The sequence below is a fragment of the Muntiacus reevesi genome, chromosome 4 (genome assembly GCF_963930625.1).
Source record: "Muntiacus reevesi chromosome 4, mMunRee1.1, whole genome shotgun sequence".
Taxonomy (NCBI): Eukaryota; Metazoa; Chordata; class Mammalia; order Artiodactyla; family Cervidae; genus Muntiacus; species Muntiacus reevesi.
The window spans coordinates 21122493-21146442 of record NC_089252.1 but is presented as its reverse complement, the minus strand read 5'-3'; the positions used below and the strand labels follow the sequence as shown (position 1 = coordinate 21146442).

Genomic DNA, 23950 nt, shown 5'->3' with positions numbered 1-23950 from the left:
AATGCATGGGAGGGGAAGCATGGGGGAGGGAGCAAGCTCTGCAAACAACCTACTGCTACGAGGGAGTCACCTTCATTTCTGCCTGAATTTTGCCTCTGATACCTGAACACCAGAGTCCTGTGTACCAAGGAAAATGTGGGGGAGAGAACAAACTTAATGCCAAGTGGGTACAAATACTCTGCAGCAGCTTCACACTCATTACCATCTTGTTCACCTTTAGATGCCCGCTATGAAACTTGCTTATGCTTTTTTAGAAAGGAGGAAATGGAGTTTCAAAGTGATAACTAGCTTGTTCAAGGCACAGAGCTGGTCAGTGGTAGAGGCAAGATGAGAATACTGGCAGGTGTGAATCCAAAGTCATTTCCACAAGCAGTACTCATGGCCGGATGCTCATGCTTAGAACTATTCCAGCAGCAGAACACCTCAGGGTGGGATTGGAAGTACAGTGGAGGCAATAGGAGGCAGATGACTTTAACTGTGTGTGTGTAATCCGATTATCTCAGAAGTTGTACCTGTATTCCACCTCTCTTGCCCGCCTTGCACCCTACCACTTCAGTTGTGTTGATTGTAGGTACCTCGTCATGGAAATACAACTATTAATGTCATAGACGTACTATCATTTGGGTAAAAACGACAAGAAATAAAGACAGGTCCCAGCATCTTGGTCACCATCATGGCAAAATCTCAAACTTCCTGATACTTGCATAACTTAGGATGTATCCTGGGCTTCCCTGGTGGCTCAGCTGGTAAAGAAGCCACCTGCAATGTGGGAGACCTGGGTTCAATCCCTGGTTTGGGAAGATCCCCTGGAGAAGAGAAAGGCTACCCACTCCGGTATTCTGGCCTGGAGAATTCCAGGACTGGATAGTCCTGTATAGTGGGCTGTATATGGACTGTATAGTCATTGGGGTCGCAGAGAGTCAGACATAACTGAGCAACTTTCACCTCACATATATAATTTTTAACTTCCAGACATTATATTCTCAAGAACAATAGAAGATGCATTCTATCTTAACTATCACCCCCTCTCCCAGACTTTGGGAGCTTCCCAGGTGGTGCAGTGGTGAAGAATCCACCTGCCAATGCAGGAAATGCAGGTTTGATCCCTGGGTTGGGAAGATCCCCTGGAGTAGCAAGTGGCAACTTGCCCCAGTATTCTTGCCTGGAAAATTCCATGGATATAGGAGCCTGGTGGATTAGAGTCCACAGGGTCACAAAGAGTCAAGACATGACTGAGCAGACTCCTAGACGTTAGGTACTTAATATATGCTTCTTGTGGAGAAGAGCACTGCAGCCCACTCCAGTATTCTTGCCTGGAGAATCCCATGGACAGAGGAACCTTGTGGGTTACAGTCCATTGGGTCACAAGGAGTTGGATATGACTGAAACGACTTAGCACACACGCATATGCTTCTTGAACTCTGTACAGACTATAAAACTGGCTTGGGATCAGGTTGCCCAGTGACTTGTAGATGACAGATTTTCAACATCTCTTACTTCAAATATCATTCTGCTTAAAATGCATGCACTGACATGCTTGTCTCTGTTCTCAAGTTAGTCACGTTTGAGTCTTCAAGAAAGCCATTCAAATGAATCACAGATTATCAGGTTGATGTCAACCATATTAGGGAACATGAACAGCCAATGTAGGAATAAGCCTCAGAGTGCCTGCCTAAAGGACTTAACCTTTGGACATGAGGATATTTTATTTTCCAATACTTCATACGTCTGCTTTGGGATATGGTGTCAAGCCTTAACTGGACCATGACGTTTCCAAACACTGATGTGTCATTCTGTTATTTCTCAAGGCAATGACTAGGCTATAGAATATCTGCCTGGTAGAGTTTCTCTCATGGGATTCTGGTTGCTAACTTTATTTTTGCTCTTGGGGAGAGAGATCTTTCAGATCTGTGTGAGGTCATGCCACTCATGCAACATTACTTTGGCTTCTAAGTTGGACTGAGCCATAAGCACATCTTTTTCCAGTGCCTGGCTTAGATTCTTTGCTTGGTCTGTCAAAAAATATGAATTGAGTGCTTGGAATATTGTGTAATGATATTGTTGCCTCCATCCAGGCATAACAATTCTATGCAGCTTTCTTGAAATAAGAATGTCTAGCCACTCTTGTGTCCTGATCAAGAAAACAATCTATAATGAAAATTGCCTGACTCAGGCAGACTATTTTTTTTTGAGCTGCATCTCATCAACCTTCTGATATGTTTATTGTTTAGTAGGGCTTCCCAGGTGGCACTAGTGGTAAAGAATCTACCTCCCAGGGCAGGAGACTTAGGAGGCTACTCTGATATTCTTGCTTGGAGAATCCCATGGACAGAGGAGCCTGACAGGCTATGGTCCATAGGGTTGCAGAGTAGGACACAACTGAAGCAGCTTAGCATGCATTGTTTAGTAAGATATCAAAACATGAAACATTTGCCTTTAAAAGTTTATCCCACTTGAAAGTGAACATGAAAGTGAAAGTCGCTCAGTCGTGTCCAACTCTTTGTGACCCTATGGACTATACAGTCCATGGAATTCTCCAGGTCAGAATACTGGAGTGGGTAGCCTTTCCCTTCTCCAGGGGATCTTCCCAACCCAGTGATCAAACCCAGGTCTCCCACATTGTAGGCAGATTCTTTACCAGCTGAGCCACAAGGACAAGCCCAAGAATACTGGTAGCTTATCCCTTCTCCAGCAGATCTTCCTGACCCAGGAATTGAACCAGGATCTCCTGCATTGCAGGCAGATTCACTTACGTAAAATTATTTTTGGTTTCAGAATAAGTATAGTAGATAAAATTTTGGTTGAAAAAACTGACATTGTTGGTTCAAAAAACAATCATTTATACAGAACTCAAATGTTTTTAAGTAATGCAGATTTTTGGCCATCTTAGGATGCTCATAAAGACTTCAGAAAGGCGACTTTGAGCCCAATCTACCTTTGTAAAATGTGAGTGGATAATAAAAGGAGAAAAAGGACATTACAGGTACGAGTCAGAAGGTGCAGGGAGCAGAGCATGAGCCTTCTCAGTGGGGCAGGGGGTGACTGATTCTTGAATATAATAAATGGAGGATTAAGAAGAAAAACAAGCTGAGATCTAACTGCACTCAGCCCCAAATACCAGACTAAGTTATTTAAGCTTTACATTTGAGATAGTAGGAAATACTGAACACAGTGCAAATGCTCTACAGGAAAGCGAGTTTTTAAGATGGTAGTTTCTACAGCTGTTTCTCCTCTGTCCACATCTTCAACTGAAATATTAAGGAGGCAAAAAAAGTTCGTTTGGGTTGTTCTGTACCATCTTACAGAACAACCCAAACAAATTTTTGGCTAATTGAATAAAATTTTAAAAGAATAAAGGCATGCCCATTCTGGACACATGAATGAGGACCAGAAAGTGACAAACATCTACAAGATGGAAAGAAATAGGATTACATTGCTTGCTAATTTTTTAATCTAAATAAAAATGAAAAAAGAACAGATGAAATGATTCAGAGAATTATTATAATCCAAATAAAATAATTCTGAGAATAGAAAAAAACAATGAAAAAATCTAATTACTCTCCTTAGACAGTATGAAAAGTATTGCATCCATTAAACTTCACTACCCCCTTTTCAAAAGAAGAGTAGCTGTGGACACAAAGCCGTTAGAAAACATGAGTTCCTACAAACTGAAAGTCAAGAGAAAGACTTCCTGAATGTGGCTGGAGACTATTTCAGAGTATAGAGCCAAATGTGAGAAGATAGAAAAGGTAAAAAAAGTATTGGTGATATGGAAAGATGATCCTAAAGTTCTACCATTGTTTAAAAAGAGTCCCTGAAGGAAAAATAAAGACATAACAATTCAGGAGAGGCCACTGACTGTTGAGTAAAATAAAAATCCCAAACCCACATTGGTGAAATTTCAGAATAAAAGAGACTTAGAGCATTTGAGGTGGAATGTCAGACATTGAGAGGATTACCCACAGAAGAATGATCGCCTATATGGCATGAACTTTGGTACATGATACTACAGGCTGGGAGACTGTGGACCCATGCATGCAATGTTCAGAGGGGATTGAGTTTGGAACTATGGTTCTGTACTCAGCCCAACTATGAATAAAGTATGAAAACAAGTAGACATTTTCTTACTTTAAAACTTCTCTTAGCCTCTCAACAAAACAACTGAAGATATAGTCTAGGAAAATAAAAGAGAATAAAATAAAGATACATTAACAGTCAAAAAACTATGGAACTAATATTGGAAGAGTCCAGTTACAAGAAATATCAAGATGCCAGCAGTAATATCAAAGCAGTTGGTCCAAATTAGATAGTGGATTCCATGATGAATGTCTTGCAGAAGAAAAGGTCATTCTATGATATGTATTTAGGTTTAGAATCTGAGTATTTTTTTATCATAAGATGATATATGTTTCTTCTTCCCCCCCCAAATAGTTAAAATCTCTAGGAAAAACAACTATATAGGTATAGAAATATAGAGATATAGAGAACATATCTGCATATTTAATTTATCTGTTAAAAATTCAAGTTCACTCTTAAAATGAGGCATATTTTGGAATAATTAATAGCCTATAGAAAAAAAAGATTCATTTGATCTTGATATTATATTATTATTGTGATTGCAAGATATAATGACATATTTATTTCTCTATGAAAGGTAATACCACCTGAGTTTGGAGAGAATAAGAAATTATATAATCATAAATGCCATTTCCTAGATTTCAAATTTAAAAGCAATCTATAGTCAAAACAAGGAAGTCTTAACTCCAGTCATAGAATATAATGCAAATATAAAGGATAAAGGAGACATAATGGTAAAACTATGCAAATTAAAAGAGGAAAGTTGAGAAGAAACATAAAATGAAGAGTTAAATTCCTTAGAATGAGTCAAGAAATTTTAAGACTAGGGCTTGAAGTTATAAAGGTAACCACTGGAATAACTAAATATTAACAGCAATTGAGAGAAGAAAATTAATAGAAGTATGTTGAATTTCTTTTATAGTAGAAAATAGATAGTATGTTGATATAATTGTGACCTTATAAGAATTAAGCATAGTTTTTAAAAAATTAACTGCACATTTAATATTATATATTCTGTAGTCCTCAGACTCTAAACATGTATATACTATTTTTATAAACTACAATTACCTATACACACACACACACACACACACACATATATATATAGAGAGAGAGAGAGAGAATGGATTGGAAAGAAAGTGCTTAGCCAGGAAGACTCCCAGAAGCTATTACATTTCTCTACCTCTCAAGTGATATGAATTTGGTGGAAACAAAAAAAAAAAAACCCAAGCAAACAAACAAAAAGTTGAGGCAATCTGAGAAGAATTAATAAGATTTAATGGTTGGGTAGTTATTTGAACAGGACAGGTTTTTAAAAAGGAGTGAAGCAAATATATATAATATTTTCATTCTTCACAAGGTAATATATACTGAAGCTACTGACAAAATGGTACCCAGGATAATATACTTATTTTAAACTTACTGTTACCTTGCTGTCTCTTACCCAGTTGTATGTCTCCAGGCTAGCTGAAAAGTGAAAATGTAGCATTTTATCTGGTGATATTTATAATATGGTGAAATATTTGTCATAAGAATATAGCTCAAATATTTTTATTTAATCATAAATGTCAAATATATTATACTAAAGAGCCAATGTGGGCTGCAGTAATGAATAATAACATCACTTTTGGGTCAAAACTTTCCTATGGACAACCAAGAATTGATGTGTCAGGTGAAGTGTGTGTACTGGCTCTATCATATTTCTTTCAGTGATTTGATTTGTGGCAGAAAGAAAGTGCTCACATTTTATTACATTAGAAGCTCTCAAAGTCCCAGGACTCAGAATATTTGTTCAGTTTTCGACAAGTTTCTAATCCTGTTCTGCTACCTAATTTCTAATCCTGTTCTGAACTGGGATTTTAGCATCTGCCTGGGCTTGGTCCTATTTACTAAAAGTTTTTAAACCCTTACTTAACGTGAAGCTGGGAAGGACAGAGATCTTTTCAAACCACTTTAAATTATGAACTCTCCAGGTCTCTCTTTCTTCATTCACATTCTGACCTCACCACAGTTGTGGAGTATCCACTGCAGTTATTTACTGAAAGCTTTTGACTATAATTGCCACATTTTTCAGACTGCAGTAGAACAAAGCATTTTATACAAGTAAACATACTTCAGTTTTACCGATAACCACGTAACTTGCTTTTCTTTAGCAAATGGAAACAAGAATCTCAAGATTAATGAAATTTACTAAGTAAGATCTGTGAGACAGGATCCAAAAGTTCACTTAACCTCCATTTCCCGCTTTGGAGAGAATTATAATCATGTGCAAAATCATGCAGAAAATCTGGCTCTTACATTTGCCTGATTGACACTCGAAAGGAATCAGGAAAAGGTCTCTTCAGTAAATTTCGTATCTTTCTTTATGTTGTTGTTAGTCGCTAAGTCATGTCTGACTCTTTTGCAATCCCGTGGACTATAGCCGGTCAGGCTCCTCTGTCCATGGGTTTTCTCAGGTGAGAATACTGGAGTGGAAAAAAAAAAAAGAATACTGGAGTAGGTTGCCATTTCCTTCTCCAGGGGATCTCCCTGACCCAGGGATCCAACCCTCATCTCTTGCATTGCAGGCAGATTCTTTACCACTGAGTTACCTGGGAAGGCCAAGGTGGTATATTGCTTTATACCACAGTCAATATTATGGACAGCAGCATCACTCATCACTATCAGGCACTGTCTTTTTCCAGATAAAGTAAGTGTGAAGAAGCTCTGAGAGTTTGGACAGCTTCTTTTTGTTTTGGGTTGCAGTTGGGTTTTTTCCCTCCATCTTGTAAATGGCTAGGGTGATGAATTAAAGGATGGAAGGAAGTGATTCTTTGGCTTGGAGGTGGGGAAATGGAGAAAATAAAAGTAATCCAGATTAATAATACATTTTAGAACCACATAATTAGGAAACACTGGAGGTTATTCTTTTTTTTTAATTAATAGCTGCAAACATATTCTACTCTTGGGTTGTACTATGTTTTATTTGATCAATTTTAATTGTTAGACATTAGATTACTTTTTATTTTTCTTACTACAACTCACTATGTATTCTTAAAAGCCTTCTGAGTCGAAATCAAGCATCTTGCTTTAACACTAGCAAAGCCATATTTCTTCTCTTGATCTGAGTGTCCTTAATGTAGTATTTGTACAACGCATGACATAAGCATGGATTTGCAGCTGTTTCATAACCGCTGTGAAGTTTACTGGCTCTGCTCCACAACTCTGTGTCCAAACTTCAGGAACTCTCCCCAAGTATTGCAAATGTGGGAGGAGGCCACTTGTGCAAGGATTTACTTCGCCCCGAGTTGAGTGTTTTGCGTGCAGAATATGAGGCTGCTGTTGAACAGGCTGTGTCCAAATGTAAGTGACCGGGCAGAGAGACTTTTTTTGGACCTGTCATCCAGCCTCAGAACTTATCCTCCGAGGAGCCGAAATTGTTCTCACCAGCGGTAGGAAACAGCAACGCTACGATTCTTTATTTCTTCTCAGCAATAATGGCCTCATGAATTTTTTAAGCTAATATTTTGATTTGCTGAAAGCCATGATTTGGATGTTAGTGATGTAATCTGAATAGTCAGAGCAGTTGTGAGGGTGAGATGGCGGTAGCTGAATGTTCCTGGCTCTCTCTCCTTGTCTTGGATGGATAGGGACTCTGCAAGGACAGCTCAGATATGGTTACACTGACATCATAATTCATCTGACCGAGCTTCTCTCCTCTTCTGAGCTCCGTGATGAAGCAAGCTGAGTTGTTTTAAAGTGATAGCTTCAAGGTCTTGCAGTCACACTGAACCTAGTCCAATACAATAATCAGATGGAAAAATCTGTTTCTATAGGAACATTCGTAAAGAATTCACCATCAGAACATTTACATGCTTCTCTGCTAATTTCATGCAGAGGAAGTTTTTTTTTCTGCTGATACCAGAAGGCAGAACTAGCATTTCCAGTTAAAGTTAACCAGGTTAAATTCCATTCTCACCATATGTGGTGATGGACATATTTCCAAGGGTAATAGTCAGAGCCTTGAGTGACAAAAGTGAAATGTGGAATTTTCATCCTGAAAGCGATAAGGAGCCACTGAAGGTTTTTGAAAAAGAAGGGCGGAAAGATAGATCTCATGGCGGTTCGTCAGCAGCACTGAGAGGAGCATCAGAAAGCAAGAAAACACCTACAGAGGCTCTGGAGCCAGGCGTGATGTCTGCAGTGGGGTGTCAGGAGTGGGAGAGGAGAGGGAGGGACGCACGTGACACGTTGTGAAATGAACAGGTTAATGGCTACATCAGAGAGACGGGCAAGAAGGTGGGCAGATGCTGAGGACTCAAAAGTCAGTGCTAGATTTGGGTCCGGTTCAAGGAGAAGATGTGGAGACTGAGGGAGCACAGTAGGGGAGAATCTTCCTGGTTAAACGCACTGTAAATGGTCCAAACCAATGGCACCAACCTAATTTCTGCTTCTGCCTTCCGGAGTAAGTGAGAGAATGCGGCGAGGACTACAGACACCACACCACAGTTTTACGAGGTACTTCTGGAAACCTGAGGGGAGATTTGATGTTTTTTGAGTTGCTCTCATGGCAGCTGTCCTCAGGAAAAACTGGCTGGTCAGTACACAGGCCGGTTCTTTTCTGCTGATCTTTCCGTCCCTACCCTCATGGGGTCAGATATGTTCTCCCTCCCTCCCCAGAAATATTTGGCAGCTTTGCAGAAATATTGGTGTCACCCCAAACCCTTCACCAGCATCTGTCCCCTCCTGTCCCTGTGTTGTAGTGAGTCAGGAACTTCCGTGTGGCTTTGCCATCCCTCAAGCCTCCAGGTATGAAAAAGGACAGTCTGGGAACTTCCCTGGCAGTACAGTGGTTAAGACTCCTCATCAGACTCCCTTGCCTGATGCAAGGGGCATGTGTTTGATCCCTGATCAGGAACTAAGATACCACATGCCTTGTGGTGTAGCCAAAATTTTTTTTAATTAAAAAAAATTTTTTTTTTTTAAAAGAGAAGGGACAATTTCCCTCTATTTGTAAACTCCCAACCTGGCTGGGGGTATGGCTGGGGAAAGGAGAGAGGACAGGGTTCCTCTTAGGGATGCTCACCGGCCTCCACCTCAGCTGTTTCCAACTAGTCACAGGTCTGATAGCTGATGGCATGAAATTTACGTTCTGAGTTATTCAAGGGTCTTGAGATTTTGATCATTGAAAATCAGACTTTTGAGGTTCACAAACTTCGTCAGGTTATCCTGTCTGCCATAGGATTAAAAGTCTATTTTGAAACTTGAGTACTTGAGCCCTGATTCTTTTCTTGCCTGGAGTTCCTTCTATAGCAACCCCATACTGAGGAAACAAGGGGTAAGAAGATGAAACAGGGTGTGTGTGGCTGAATGCCTTTCCCAAAGCTGGCTGCCACTCTACATCCATGTGCTTCCCTATGGTGTGATATTGACATTTCTCCCATTGAGTGTATCAGTGAAGTCAATATCCCTTCCTCTTGAATCTTGATGAACTTAACTGGTTGCCTTGACCGGAGTAGTAGGACCAAGTTATGGTCTGTGAGAAGACTAAAATCTGCCATTAACTTCTGTCTCGCTGCTGTGTTGTGAGGGAGCCCAGCCCACATGAAAAGATGGTGTGGGTATTCAGCCAGAGCTCCAGCTGAGGTCCCAAGTGAAATATCAACCTCCAATTGTGAGACCAAGAAAGTACTAAGATGACTTCAGTAGTCAGCCACTTCTAATTACAGCTGAAAACCACCCAGCTGAGCCCAGACAGCCTCCAGAATAACAGAAGATAGTAAAATGATTGCTGTTCTTTTAACCAGCTGAGTTTTGGGGTGACTCCTTATGCAGAAATAGAGAATCAACAGGATGGCATTATCTATTACTTTGTAACAGACTACCCCCAAACTCACTAACTGAACCATCTTTGTTACAGCTCATGAATCAGGAGTTAAGGAAGGTCTTGGCTGGGCAACTTACCTCTGCTCCGCATAGTAGGTCACCTTTAGCTGTGGTGGCTGGATCTGTAGGAGGTGTCTTCAGCCACATGTTTGGAGGCATGGAACTCTGCAGGTTCACTGTCACTCCCCTCCCCCCTCCTCCCCATGATCTCCTCCTCTGGGGCCCCTGCACAGGGCTTGTCCTTCCCATGGCATGGTAGTCCCAGGGTAGCCGAACTTCCTTCCTACAGGGCATGTGGCTTCCCAGAGTCCAAGACAGCAGCTGCCTGTCATTATAAGGTCTAGACTATGAACTGGTTAGCGTAATTTCTATCAAAATCTATTGCTCAAAGCTGCCACAGCGCCTGTCCAGATTCAAGGGGAAAAGAAATAGATCCAACCTCTGGAAGAGAAGAGTGTCAAAAATTATGGTCCCAGTGGACAAAGTAGGAACCTTCAGAGCTTTATATCTCAAAATATTGCTTTGTAAATCTTAGTACCCCAATTTATGGATGAAGAAGCTGAGGCTGGGAAAAGTGATTGTCCAGGCTACTCAACTTGTAACTGGATCAACCTGATCTGATTTCAAATCCAAGTCTATATTAATCCAAACCATGACCACTTTTCACTTCTGTGCAAAATCTACTAAATGTACAATTTATGCTACACTTTGTTTTTAAATTGAGATATAGTTGACATAACATACTAGTTTCAAGTATACAACATAGCAGTTCAATATTTGTACATATTATGACATGATTTAGTTAACATTCATCACCACACCATTGCAAATTTTTTTCGTGTGATGAGAACTTTTAAGATCTACTCTCTTAGCAACTTTCAAATATACAATGCAATATTATTAACTATGTGCATCGTTATTACACAAAAAATAAGTCCTATATTACATCCCCAGGACTTATTTATTTTGCAACTGAAAGTTTGTACCTTTTGACGCCCTACACCCATTTTACAGACCCCTTACCCCCCACCTCTGGCAACCACTAATCTGTTCTTTGTGTCTATGAGTTTGGATTTGTGGTTGCTACTTTTTGATTCCACAGATAATTGAGATTAAATGGCATTTGTCTTTCTCTGCCTGACTTATTTCACTTAGCGTAATGCCCATAAAGTCTATCCATGTTGTTGTAAATGGCAAAGTTTCCTTCTTCTTTATGGCTGGAGTGTGTGTGTGTGTGTGTGTGTGTGTGTGTGTGTGTGTGTGTGTGTGTATGTGTGTACCATTTTTCTTTATCCTTTCATCTGTTGATGAATACTTAGGCTACTTCCATATTTTGGCAACTGTAAATAATGCTGCAGTAAACATGGAGATATACATATCTTTTTGAGTTAGTGTTTGTTTTTTTTTTCCTTCAGATAAATACCCAGAGTGTAATTGCTAGATCACATGGTGATTCTGGGGCTTTACCAGTGGTTCAGCAGTAAAGAATCTGTCTGCGAGGCAGGAGCGGAAAGAGATGTGGGTTCGATCCCTGGTTCAGGAAGATGCCCTGGAGGAGGGCATGGCAAACCACTCTAGTATTCTTGCCTGGAGAACCCCATGGACAGAGGATCCTGGGGGGCTACGGTCCAAGGGGTCACAAAGAGTACTACACAAGTGAAGCAACTTAGCATGCGTGAAACATGGTGGTTCTATTTTTAATTTTTTGAGGAAACTCCATACTGTTTATAATAGTGGCTGCACAAATTTTACTTTTCCCCCAATAGTGCACATGGGTTCCCATTTCTACAAATTCTCACCAACACTTTCTTATTTTTATGATAGCCATTCTAACAAGAGTGGGGTGATATCTTATTGTGGTTTTGATTTGCACTTCCTAATAATGAAAAAGACCCTGATGCTGGGAGGCATTGGAGGCAGGAGGAGAAGGGGACGACAGAGGATGAGATGGCTGGATGGCATCACCAACTCGATGGACATGAGTTTGAGTAAACTCCGGGAGTTGGTGATGGACAGGGAGGCCTGGCGTGCTGCGATTCATGGGGTCTCAAAGAGTCGGACACGACTGAGCTACTGAACTGAACTGAACTGATTAGTGATGGTAAGCATTGTGTCATGTACCTCTTGGTCATCTGTATGTCTTTGGAAAAATATCTTTTCAGGTCCTCTGCCCATTTTTTAAACCCATATTACTAGTTTTTTTCCTATTGAGTTGTGTGAGTTCTGTATACATTTTGGATATTGATCTATAAGTATTTTGTCCCATTTGGTAGGTTGCCTTTCCATTTTGTTGATGGTTTCCTCTCTCGTGTAGAAGTCTGTTAGGTTGATGCAGTCCCACTTTCTTGCACTTTTGTTGCCATTGTTTTTGGAGTCAAATTCAAAAAATCACCATCAAGAACTTACTGCCTATGTTTTCTTCTAAGAGTTTTATAGTTTTAGGCCTTAGGTTCAAGTCTTTAATCCATTTTAAGTTAATTTTAATTTATAGCATAAGATAATGATGTAGTTCCATTCTCTTGCATGTAGCTCCTCAGTTTCCCCAAGACTGTCCATTTAAGACAGTCTGTCTTTCCCTATTGTGTATTTTTGCCTCCTTTGTGTAAGTTAATTGACCATACATGTTTGTGTTTATTTCTGGGCTATATGTTCTCTTCCACTGATCTTTGAATCTTTTTATACCAATACTGTACTGTCTTGATTACCATTTGTTGTTGTTCAGTCCCTAAGTTGTGTCTGACTCTTTGCAACCCCATGGACTGCAGCATGCCATGATTACTATAGCTTTGGGATGTTATTTGTAATTGGGAAGCATGCTTCCAGCTTTGTTCTTCTTTCTCAAGATTGCTTTGGTTATTTTGGATCTTTTGTGGTTTCATACAAATTTTAGGATTGTTTATTTCTGTAAAATATGTCACTGGAATTTTGACAGGGATTGCATTGCCTCTGCAGATTGCTTTGGGTAGTATGGCCATTTTAACAGTATTCTTCCAATCCATGAGCCTGGAATATCTTTACATTTACTTGTGTATTCTTTAATTCTTTCCATTTCTTTTATCATACTTTTCAATGTACACATCTTTCACTTCCTTGACTAAACGTATTCCTTTATTTATTATTTTTAATGCAATTATAGTAGGATTGTATTTTTAAACAGTTCGTTATTAATGTATAGAAATGCAACAGGTTTTTGTATATTGATTTTGCATCCTGCAACTTTACTGAATTTATTAGTTCTAACAGTTTTTTGGTGGAGTTGAATATCATGCTATCATGCCGATAACAATATCATGCTATCTGCAAATAGTGACAGTTTTACTTCTTCCCTTCTGATTTGGATGCCTGTTATTTTTATTGCCTAACAATATACTGTATTAATTCTCAAGTGCTCTCTTCAGTAAGGAAGTTACCATCTCCCCAGCCTCTCCTCAAACACATACTCACTGCAGCTGTAATTTTTTTAAATCCTAGAGATCTATTCAGTGACCTGGATTGGGTCACAGACCTAACTCTGAACCAATCTTTAGGTCCAGGAGGATGGAATATTATAATTGGCAAGCTCTACTAGAATCACAAGGCTTGAGGGAGTAGTTCCCAGAAGAAGGAGGGAAAGACAGAAATAATAAAAATGCAGTAGACATGCTTTTTGCACGGCATGCCATTATGCCTCATTCACATTGATTCTATTGCCGCCTCTTTGAAGGCTGATACCATCCTCACTGAAGAGACTGGAGATGAGGCTTTGGGGGAGGGTGTGAAAAGTAAGCTATGTGAGCAGTTAATCACAAGAATCGATCTAGCTCTCTCAGCTGACTGTTAACTCATTGTGGCTCCCTGTATGTTAAGAGTAGGACCGGTTTGGATTTGCTAAGGGTCTGGGTCCTTCACATAGAAATTAAATAGACTCTACTTGAAGGCGATCCTTTATGCTTCATGTACTATCCTCTGTCGCTGGACCCCTCATGCTCACATCCAATAGTGAGCGTGAACTGAGGATATGAAGATACTTGGCATTATGAGCTCTGGAGTAAACAGAACATAAGTGCTAATTAAAACATTTCTGATGGAAACTTAAATCTTATTTCATGATTTCCAGTTGCATTCTCTCTCTCTTTTAATGAAGCAAGCTTCTTTAATTTTCTTTTTAAAAATTTTATTTGAATGAGGTCAGAAATGGGGGAATTTCTCTTCCATTACTCATACTGCTTCCCAGCTGTTGGCCTTATGTTCCCTTGACACGCTGTTGAGGAACCACCCGTAAGCTGTCGTTCTGCCCCTGTGTGCACCCGCCTTGACAGAGAAGCCCCAGACTCAGGAAGACCCTCCCTCCCCATGCCCCTGTCATTGGTGGCCTGGGTCCCAAGTAGGTCTGAAACTCTGGAGGCCAATTGTTTGAACTCCTGTCTTCCCATCCCTCCAACTCGGCTTTGCATTTATATTAAGGAGTCTCTTTATTCTGTTACTGCTTGTTAATATCAAAGTCAGAAATAAAGCTCTGTAGGTTGATTGACTTTTGAGAGCCCTAAGCAAATCATCTCTTGAAAGCTCGTGAGCCTTCTGGAAGATAATTTACTTGCTAAATGGCACTTAGCGTCTCTGCCTTTCCTTTGCCACTCAACTGAGCTCGAGAAGACTTTTATCCTTTTTCAGTTGTGCTACCCAGTCAGTTCAACAAGATGTGTTTTGTTCAAATGTGGAAATAAAATAGGGGAAGGAAATAAAGGAGTTGCATGAACTTGAGCATGGACACATTTCAGAGAGAACATTCAAAGAGGCGTGTCTAGAGCAGGACCGTTGAATTATCACAGTCTTAGCCTAGTGAAAATGAAAACAGATTTTAGCTTTGGAAACAAAAGCAAAAAATGCCTATCCAAAGATATGAGAAAAGTGTATATTGATAGCTGGGGCTTACTCAGAAAAAAAGTTAGTTGCTATAAAAAAAGGGAAGAAACTTCATTTCCCCTATTAATCACATACACTGTTAACCCCTAATCTTTGGGTCTCTCTCCCTCCCCCTCCATCTTCCTTTCCCTTAACCATAATTTACAACTCCTATCCTTCCATGTCTTTCATCCCTTTCTCCCGTTAATACTGCTCTCTCATCCCATCCCCACCCACGCGCTGTTTTCTCACCTCTGCACTTTTCCACCATTACCTCCTTGCTCCCTAGAATGAGCTGCCTTGAGGGCAGCTATCTACCTTCTCTTGCTTCTACATCCTTCTGCTGCCTCATCCCTAGATTCTGCATTTTTGCACCCAGATTTTATCAGACCCTAGTAGAAGGCAGCCTGACTTCGTGAATAAGAATGCTGGCTTGGACACCTGGCAGGCGGGTCCATGTCCAGCTTCGCCACTTCCTAGCTGATTATCTGGATAAGTTATTTAACTGGTCCTCTGACAAATGAGATGTAAAATTGCCCCTTCTTCATAAGTTTCTGTGAGGATTAAAACACCCACCCAATTAAAACATAGCACTTGGTCCTTAAAAAGTACCCAATAAACATTAGGAATCGCTGTTTTTGCTGTGATTGTCATTGGAGAGAATTCCAGGTCTGTGTCAATAGACATTGTGAACCTTACTACTAAGTAATGCTTCTGACTTTGGCGTTTAAGCCAAAGTCTTCACAATGGCTGTTCAAAGCTCTGTGCATTCTTCTCCCTCCATGATCTTTCTGACCTCATCTCCTACAACTACCCTCCCACCCCATAAAATGCACTCAAGTATAAGATTCACGAGGGTAGAGAATTTTGCTAACTTTTGTCAATTTCTGTCTCTTAAGCACCTGTCATTCCTAGCGCATAGTAGGTCCTCAATAAATGTGTTGACTGTTTGAGTCCCAATACCAATATCACTACCTTGGTGAAGCTTGCCCTGTCTCTCCAGGCAAGGTTGCTTTATTTTCTATATTCTGGTGATACTTAATACATTCTTCAATTATAGCATTTCTCACATTGTATTTTTATAGAAAACATATTTAAAGCTCTTAAATTTAACCAGATGGTATAATTCAAAAGCACATTTTTATTTAATAGAATGAAACCTCACATTGCACAGATTTGATTGATTGATTACAGAAATCATAATGTTCTGCAAGTTTGTAAATTGAGTTCCCATCATGTTTTATGAGTTATTCCATAAAAATTAAGTCCAACCTTGAGAAAATCCGAGGAAAAGCAAATTAGAAAGCAATTCCAACACACAGAGAAATCTTCTCTTAAGCAGCGGCACCTTCTGTGTTTTGACATTACAGAAAACTCACTATTTTACTAGCAGAGAGGAAAGAGACTTGCAAAATTCTGCCTTGTGAGTATATCGGCATAGCTATCAGTGTGGCTGATAAATAATCTGCAAAGACACGTAACTTCCAAAGTCAGTCCTGGAGGAGCCCACCTGTTCAGGTTGGTTTTGAAGGAGAACTTTCTTCATCTGGGGGAAAGATAGTTACCAAATTTTCTTAAATAAAATGCTATCACTAAAAGTCAGGAGGCATAGGCATATTATAGAATTCTCATCAGATCTAAGGGAAGAATGAATAAAATCTTCTATGCCTCAAGGTTAAGGTAACAAACAAGAACCACTCTCAAGTACACCTCTATGCCACCAATGTAATTTCAGGGCCAGCACCACTGGCTAGCCAATCATGTATTTATTCACTGCTCTTGTTTGGGTGTGGAATATATTTTAAGCTACCGATTGATAACCTGTCCCTGCCATTCCCTACTGGAAAATCCCAAGACATACACATGGGAGAAATTACTTGTCCCAAGGCAGCAGTGGTGACTGCTAAGTGGAATCTTCTGTCTGTATTCAGGGGTGATAACAATCTAAGGAAGCCCCCCCATCTAAGGTGGTGTGACAACTGTGAATGCCTTTGACAGCAGTGATTATCAGCTTCAGTGAACACATTTTAACTTAGAAAAGGCATTTGTGATGAGTAGGTACTGTGGGGATGGAATTGGGATTCCTGGTTAATGATTTCATATCTTCTCTCCTGTTGGATTTCTCAAAACCAAGGCAATGCAAAGTCCCTGTTTTAGATGAATCTCACATGTTGGAGAAGTAGAGAGACAATGATTTCTGCCAAGATGCAATTATCGGTGCTTGCTGGCCTAACTCTCAAGAGAAACGGGGCTGTGCTATAACCCAGGAGCTTGGAAAATTAAAATCTGGGTTGGTGCCCAGCTCCATCTTCCTTGATTGGGCCTGTGGACGGGGACAGCGGCTGGTTTCCTTTTTTGCTCATTGCTCTGGCTCTGTGTCTGCTGGGTCCGCCTTAGTAATCCTGCTCTCCAAACACATATCTGAAATATTTGTTTGCCTTTTGGAGGGGAGGGTGGGTTGAGGCAGGATCAGTTCATCTGGTGCCTAACAAGTGCTCATTAATGAACACATCGGCCCCTCTAATATTGATGAGAGCTTTTTAGTGCAAATACTTGCTGACGCTAGTTAGTTGCTGATATTAAATACATGATCCTTAATTTAATATCACCTCATTATCGATCTTGCTAACAATTTAGGTTTCCCTACTTGTTGAAGATTTCCTTATTTTCTTTAGTAATCCTTGATGGGTCTGATCTGAAATACAACCTCTTAAAAAAAATACCTTTGAGAATGCCTTATCAGATCCAGTCAACACTTCTCTGCCCTTATCTGATTCAAACTTCCTGTAATATTTGGCCCTAGAGTCACCTCCTTTCTCTCTGATACCCACTTCTCCCCTGGGCTCAGTGAAACCACTCCTTCTTGGGATTGGCTCCATCAGGCAAAACCCTTTCCCATCTCTTTGCAGGCTTATTGTTCATCACTCAGCTTTCACAGAGTGCCATCCGAGGCCTTGTCTCTCTCCCTGAGTGAAGGGCATCCACATCTTCGGCTTCAGTGATCACCCTTAAGATCATTTCTGCAGATCATCTGTATCTCCAAGTCAAACATACACATCAAAGGCCCCCATGTTCCCTTATTCAAGAATATGTAGTGTACGCTGAGGAAACCAGGATTGAAAAAGACACATGTATCCCATTGTTCATTGCAGCACTATTTACAATAGCTAGAACATGGGAGCAACCTAGATGAATGGATAAAGCAGCTGTGGTACATACACACAATGAAATATTTCTCAGCCATAAAAAGGAACACATTTGAGTCAGTTCTGATAGGTGGATGAACCTAGAACCTATCATACAGAGTGAAGTGAGTCAGAAAGAGAAAGATAAATATCGTATTCTAATGCACATATATGGAATCTAGAAAAATGGTTCTGAAGAAATTATTTACAGGGCAGCAATGGAGAAACAGACATAGAGAATAGACTTATGGGGAGAGGGGAGGAGAGGGTGAGATGTATGGAAAGAGTGACATGGAAACTTACATTACCACGTGTAAAATAGATAGCCAACGGGAATTTGCTGTATGGCTCAGGAAACTCAAATAGGGGCTCTGTATCAGCCTAGAGGGGTGAGGTGGGGAGGGAGATGAGAGGGAGGTTCAAAAGGGAGGGGATATATGTATACCTATGGCTGATTCATGTTGAGGTTTGACAGAAGACAACAAAATTCTGGAAAGCAATTATCCTTCAATAAAAAAAATAAATTAAAAAAAAAAAGAATACATAGTGAACACCCGCTGTGTGTGAAGCCTGGTGACCCCTCATTGTCACCACTCAGATGTCTTGTTGGCACTTCTCTAGGGCCAAAACACACTAGGAGACTTTCTTCCAGAAGACAATTCAATCTGTTATTTCCCGTCTTGGTGAATGATAACCGTTATCCACTTGGTCACCTAAGCCATAAGGTTAGGATTCACTTGAAATATCTTTCTCCTTCACAGCCCACCCTTAATTCTCATCAACATCCATGCCCACAGTCAGTTAGTCTGGCAAATCATGGCAGTTATTCCCTCTGAATATCTCAAATCTGGGCTTGCTTCTGCAGCCCCTTGGCTCCTAAGTTTAGGCTTTGGTAACTGTTTGATGCATTTGAATCTCCAACGTGTCTTCTGTACTACTGTAACATCAGACTTTCTTGATATGCAAACGTCACCGTGAAGTTCCTTCCTCAAGCACTTCATGGTTCCAAAACATCCTCAAAGTGAAGGTCAAGCTTCTTAGCCTGGCCACAGCCCCTCCTGCATCCCACCCTGGCCCCTGCCACTGTGTACTCTGTTCTCCATCCCCACTGAACAACTTGCTGTCTCCCTGGGACATCACACCCTTTCCTACCTGTGAATCTAAGCATATCTGCTTGAGGAGCCCTTAGTCTTCCTCTCTACACTGCCATTCCTCCTTTAATTTTTAAAAGTTAAAAAAAAAAAAATGTTTTTTTGGCTGTGCTGGGTCTTCATTGCAGTGCATGGGCTCTTCTCGTAGCTCATGGGTTTAGTTGCCCCTAGGCATGCGGGATCTTAGTTCCCTGACCAGGGATCGAACCTGCATCCCTTGCATTGGAAGGTGGATTCTTAACCACTAAACCAGCAGGGAAGTTCTGCCATTCCTATTTTAAATAATAGTACAGCCTAGTCGAGAAGCATGTCAACTTTGGGGCTAAGATTCCTGGATAAGTTGCATTTACTATTTGAGTCTCGACTTCATCTCTAGGGTTATTGTGAGAATCAAATCAGATGTTTGTTGAATAAATGAATTATGTATTCATGTAGTGTCTATTGTATGCTAGGCCTTATTCTAAGCACTAAAGATATAGTAGTGAAGAGAACAGTTGAAGAACCCTCCCTAAGGGATCTTATATTCTGTTTTGGAGAAAGAAATGGCAACCCGCTCCAGTATTCTTGCCTGGGAAATCCCATGGACAGAGGAGTCTGGCAGGCTACAGTCCTTTGGGTCGCAAAGAGTTGGACACAACTGAGCACATATATGCATTCTGTCTAGCACAGAGAAAGGGAACAAAAAAGGTCATAATTATTACTCATCCAAGGCTTAAGTAATAGCTCCTTGGGGAAACTTTTCCGGCCTATTTCAGTTTCCATTCTGAATGAAATGGAATTCCATTCCCTCATCTTCTGTGGCCCTATATCAGCCTGTCTGATACCATTATCAGGGCATCACGTTGTGTCATAATTGCAAATAATTTTATCTTGCTCACCTACAACTCTGAGTTCCCTGAGTACAGAGCCTGGGACTTTTCTTTTTGTTTTACCAGCTTCCAGTACACAAGAAATCCAGTCATAAGTGTTAAGTGAATGCACATTTTAGAGTATGTGCTTAACTTATTGTTTAAAAATAGCATCTACCACTAAAGAGCATTTGTTACAGGCCTGACACTGTGTCAGTTGCTTCAAGTATAATATATTATGTAATTTAACCTTCACAGCAACACTGTGAAACCAGTATTATTACACCTACTTTACAGATGAGAAAACTAAATCTTAGAGATGCAGAGTAACTTGTTAGTGTCAAATAGTCAGCAAGTGGTGAAACCAAGCTGGGGACCCAGGTCTGTCAGAGCCCCAACTTCAATCCACAGGGCTTGGTAAGAGGAGCCATTTCTCCATGGGGTAGCTGGAGATCTAGGTCTGCACACATTTTATTTTTGGTACACCTGTGTACATAAGATAAAACCTCAACCACAGTCAGATGTACATAGACATTTTAGTTTACTTTTTTCTATAATCTGTATGATTCCCTTTTCCCTGCTGAGGGAGACGGGAAACGAAAGGTTTTATTTAAAATTGCCAGTTCAAAGTATAGCCTCTTCTGATTCAGTCCATCTTTAGAGCACTCCATATCTTGGGTGGATATTCAGTCTTTTAGATGTCCTCCTCTTTCCTACACCCTACCTCACCATACCAAACCACTGATTTTTCTAGTGTGATGAGGCTGCAGCTTGATTGGGAAGGAAGGTGTTGGGGAGACACTCTTTAAAAGCCATCTCTTCCCAGAATCCCAAATGCGACATTTGCCTCTTTAGGCTCAAGAAAGTCCCTTAGGCTGAGAACAAAGCCAAAAGCTCTCTAATGGCTCCCTTCAGGGAGCTGAAAATGGGAGATGCTGCTTTTTCTCACTTTCACCTGCTTCTTTCCAGCCTTGGGGTGGGGGTACTCTCCCCTCCCTCTTCCTGCGGAGTCTGTGCTTTCCCTGTATCCTAGCATTCTCCCTCCCAAAGTGGAATGTGCCTTCCCCTCCTTCCTGGGGCTAAACAAGAGAATGGCTGCCAGGTAACCTGATTTATGGGGAGGGGAATGAAAACACATCTGTTCAATATTTTCAAATTATTACCCCTGTTACCCCTGCGTCTTGGAGGGTAATCACAAATCTCCGGGGCCTCTCTGGGGCCCTTTGGAGTGCTGTGGTTCAGAACTGCCCCAGTGGAAGATTTACAAGGGTTCTTAGGTACCTCCTCCACCTGCCTCACTACCGCTCCCCTTTCAGCCCATCCCCCCAAATTCCTGGTCATAGTCCTCTCCTTCAAGAACAACCTCGAAACAGTGGGAGAGTTCTCTCCATGAAATTACCTAGTGGAATGACCTATATTACATTCAAATTCTGACAAACATAGTCCCTGTGATAGTACCAATTATGTGACTTGTTACTCAAACATGGGATCATAGAAAAGTAAGCTATCCTCAGGAGCCCCAAGTGAGACGGCTGAAAACATTAAATATTTGATTTGTAGACTCTGCCTTTTAACTTCAGACTGTCCCCAAAGAAAGGGGAAGCTTTTGCAAAGGGGAATTAATTAGTAGGGAAATTGACAGCCATGGGTCAAGTAACAGAAATAGTAGGAGGAAATGTTGGTCTTTGTAGCAGTAACTACACTCTCATGCCCTTTTAGTTCATTGTGCAATGTGAGGCTTGCTGTGTATCTCTTGTACTTAGATATTTATCTGATGTACCTTGTCAAGACTTAGGTCAGAACTGGATCTTTATTATATATAAAAAATACTCATGTAAGCTGAGATATGGATGAAAGAATCAACTTCTACACTGTGAAGTCACTGGAAAAAGTAGAAAATAAAATTATTAAAATATAGTTCAAAAGGAGACTGTAGAATAGGAAAAAATGCCCCCCTTATTTGAGATTATCCTTACCATCTGTGTTGTAAACCATTTGATTCTAATTCTAGAAGCTTGATGCCAGAAATAGCTTATTACCAGGGAAATATGCTAGAGAATTGTCAGGAATGACAACGTTTTTACTTGTTTTAATATCTGTATCACAAAATAATAAAGCTGGTAAGCTGTACAATGGAAGGCATGAGCCTAGTACTTTCTGCTACATATATTTATTCTGACTTTTACCCACCCCAGGGAACATCAGAGACCACTTCTGATACGCAGAGAACCACTTCTGATGAGTTGAAGGCAAACTCTTCTTCTCTCTGAAGGAAGCACTGGACACATCTGGAATCTGTTCAGAATTTATAATCTAATCCATAGACTTTGCACTGCACTAGCAATTCTATTCACAGTTGTCCTTTCACTGTTGACAGTATGTAAGGTACTTGATTCTTACCTTGATCTATAACATTTATGAGTTCACATTAAACACACATCACTACTGTCCAATCACATTGATAAAAAGCATGTCATCTTGAGTTTCCAGCTCACTGCTTCCTGACTGTGTGACCTTGAGCGCCGCACCAGTTACTTCATCTCACTAGTATACTCATCTCTAAATTAGGGATGATAATAATGATAGGACCTGTCTCATAGCCAATGTATTTGAAAGATGCATAGCAATGATGCAGAGCAGCTTAAATGTTGAGAGTTTCCATCCAGATACTAAATTGGATGTTCACTTGTTTAATTCAAAGAAAATAAAATACATGACAAGGATTTAATTATCTGTATCAGGAGGCAGTGTAAGAATTTGAATTGAGAGGTCTTGGGTAACCATGATGTTCTAAAATGGTGGTTCTTTAAAAAAAAAGAAAAACTTCCCTTTGGGGATTCTTTCGTGCAGAAAATCTTCATTTGCAATTCTTGATTTTCTCATTATTAATGTAAAGGTATACTGATTAGAAGGAAATGGAGCTTCCTATTCGGTTTTCAAGTTTGGGGTTGCTTTGGGGGAGGCGGTTGCTGCTGTTTGGAGAATGGGGGAGAACCTGGAAATTTTAACCCCTTAGTCTGATAAATTTTCTTGAAGCAGGCTACCAGGTCGTCTTATATATTTCTGAAACCAGACCGAGTTTAATTTTCATGGAACAAGAACTTGGTGTGGAAGGAGTTAAAGGGTCTCCCACACCCCTCAGCCTGAATCGTTCTTTTGTGTACACAGCTGCAGTGGGAGCTCGGGCTGGAAAGGAAATGGTTAGAGGAAGAGCTGGTTTTCAGACCCAGGCGAGTCAGTGAGGGGGGCCAGGGGTGGCCTGGGGTTTTACATGCCAGATGTAGGCCGGCCCGGGTGCCTGCCTGGAGCCGCCGGCATGGTCGCGCAGCGGCCCAGCGCGATTCCAGGCGAGGTGATGAGTTAGCGGGTTGCTATGGGGACGGGCCGGGCCACGTGACCAGGGTGCTGCTGCCGGCGCTTTGACGTCAGCAGCCGGGAGGGCGGGCCGCGAGAGGGCGGGGCGGGAGCCGAGCGCCGAGCTGGGAGCTGCGAGCGGCGAGCAGGCTGCAGGCGCGGTCTGCGCGAGGAGCGGGCGAGCGGGAAGGCGAGACACAGCCACCTTCCTCCCCAGCCAGCCCACAGCGGTTTGTTCTCATCCTCGGGAGTGCGCCAATGCCCGGGCCGACCCAAACCCTGTCCCCAAATGGCGAGAACAACAACGACATCATCCAGGATAACGGGACCATCATTCCTTTCCGGAAACACACAGTGCGCGGCGAGCGTTCCTACAGGTAATGGGGCTGGCCGGGGAGCGGCGGCGGGCGGGCGGGCGCGCGGAAACCCGCCCGTTATATAATGGAGCGGACGCTGCCCCCGGCCCCGGCTGCAGACGGCCGTTTGTAAAGGCGGCTGTGGTTATTTGCTGTCTGTTTCCATGTGTCATGTTGGGTGTGCACGGAGGCTGCCCGATTGCAGATGGGAAGCATTTTGTGAATAGGTTTGC

General features: G+C 41.2%; 1 protein-coding gene across 3 annotated transcripts in view; it reads left to right on the top strand.

Annotated features, from left to right (window-relative positions):
- The window catches only part of MAPRE2 (microtubule associated protein RP/EB family member 2), a 177389-nt gene that overhangs the window by 42707 nt on the left and 110732 nt on the right, over positions 1-23950 (top strand). Inside the window, exon 1 of one of the 3 annotated variants that reach the window (XM_065932376.1) lies at positions 23470-23738. The exons of the other annotated variants lie outside the window; for them this stretch is intronic. Within the exon in view, the coding sequence (XP_065788448.1) occupies positions 23620-23738 (119 nt within the window). The 5' untranslated portion in view covers positions 23470-23619. Of the gene's footprint in view, positions 1-23469; positions 23739-23950 lie in introns of those variants that run through there. 3 annotated transcript variants of the gene reach the window in all.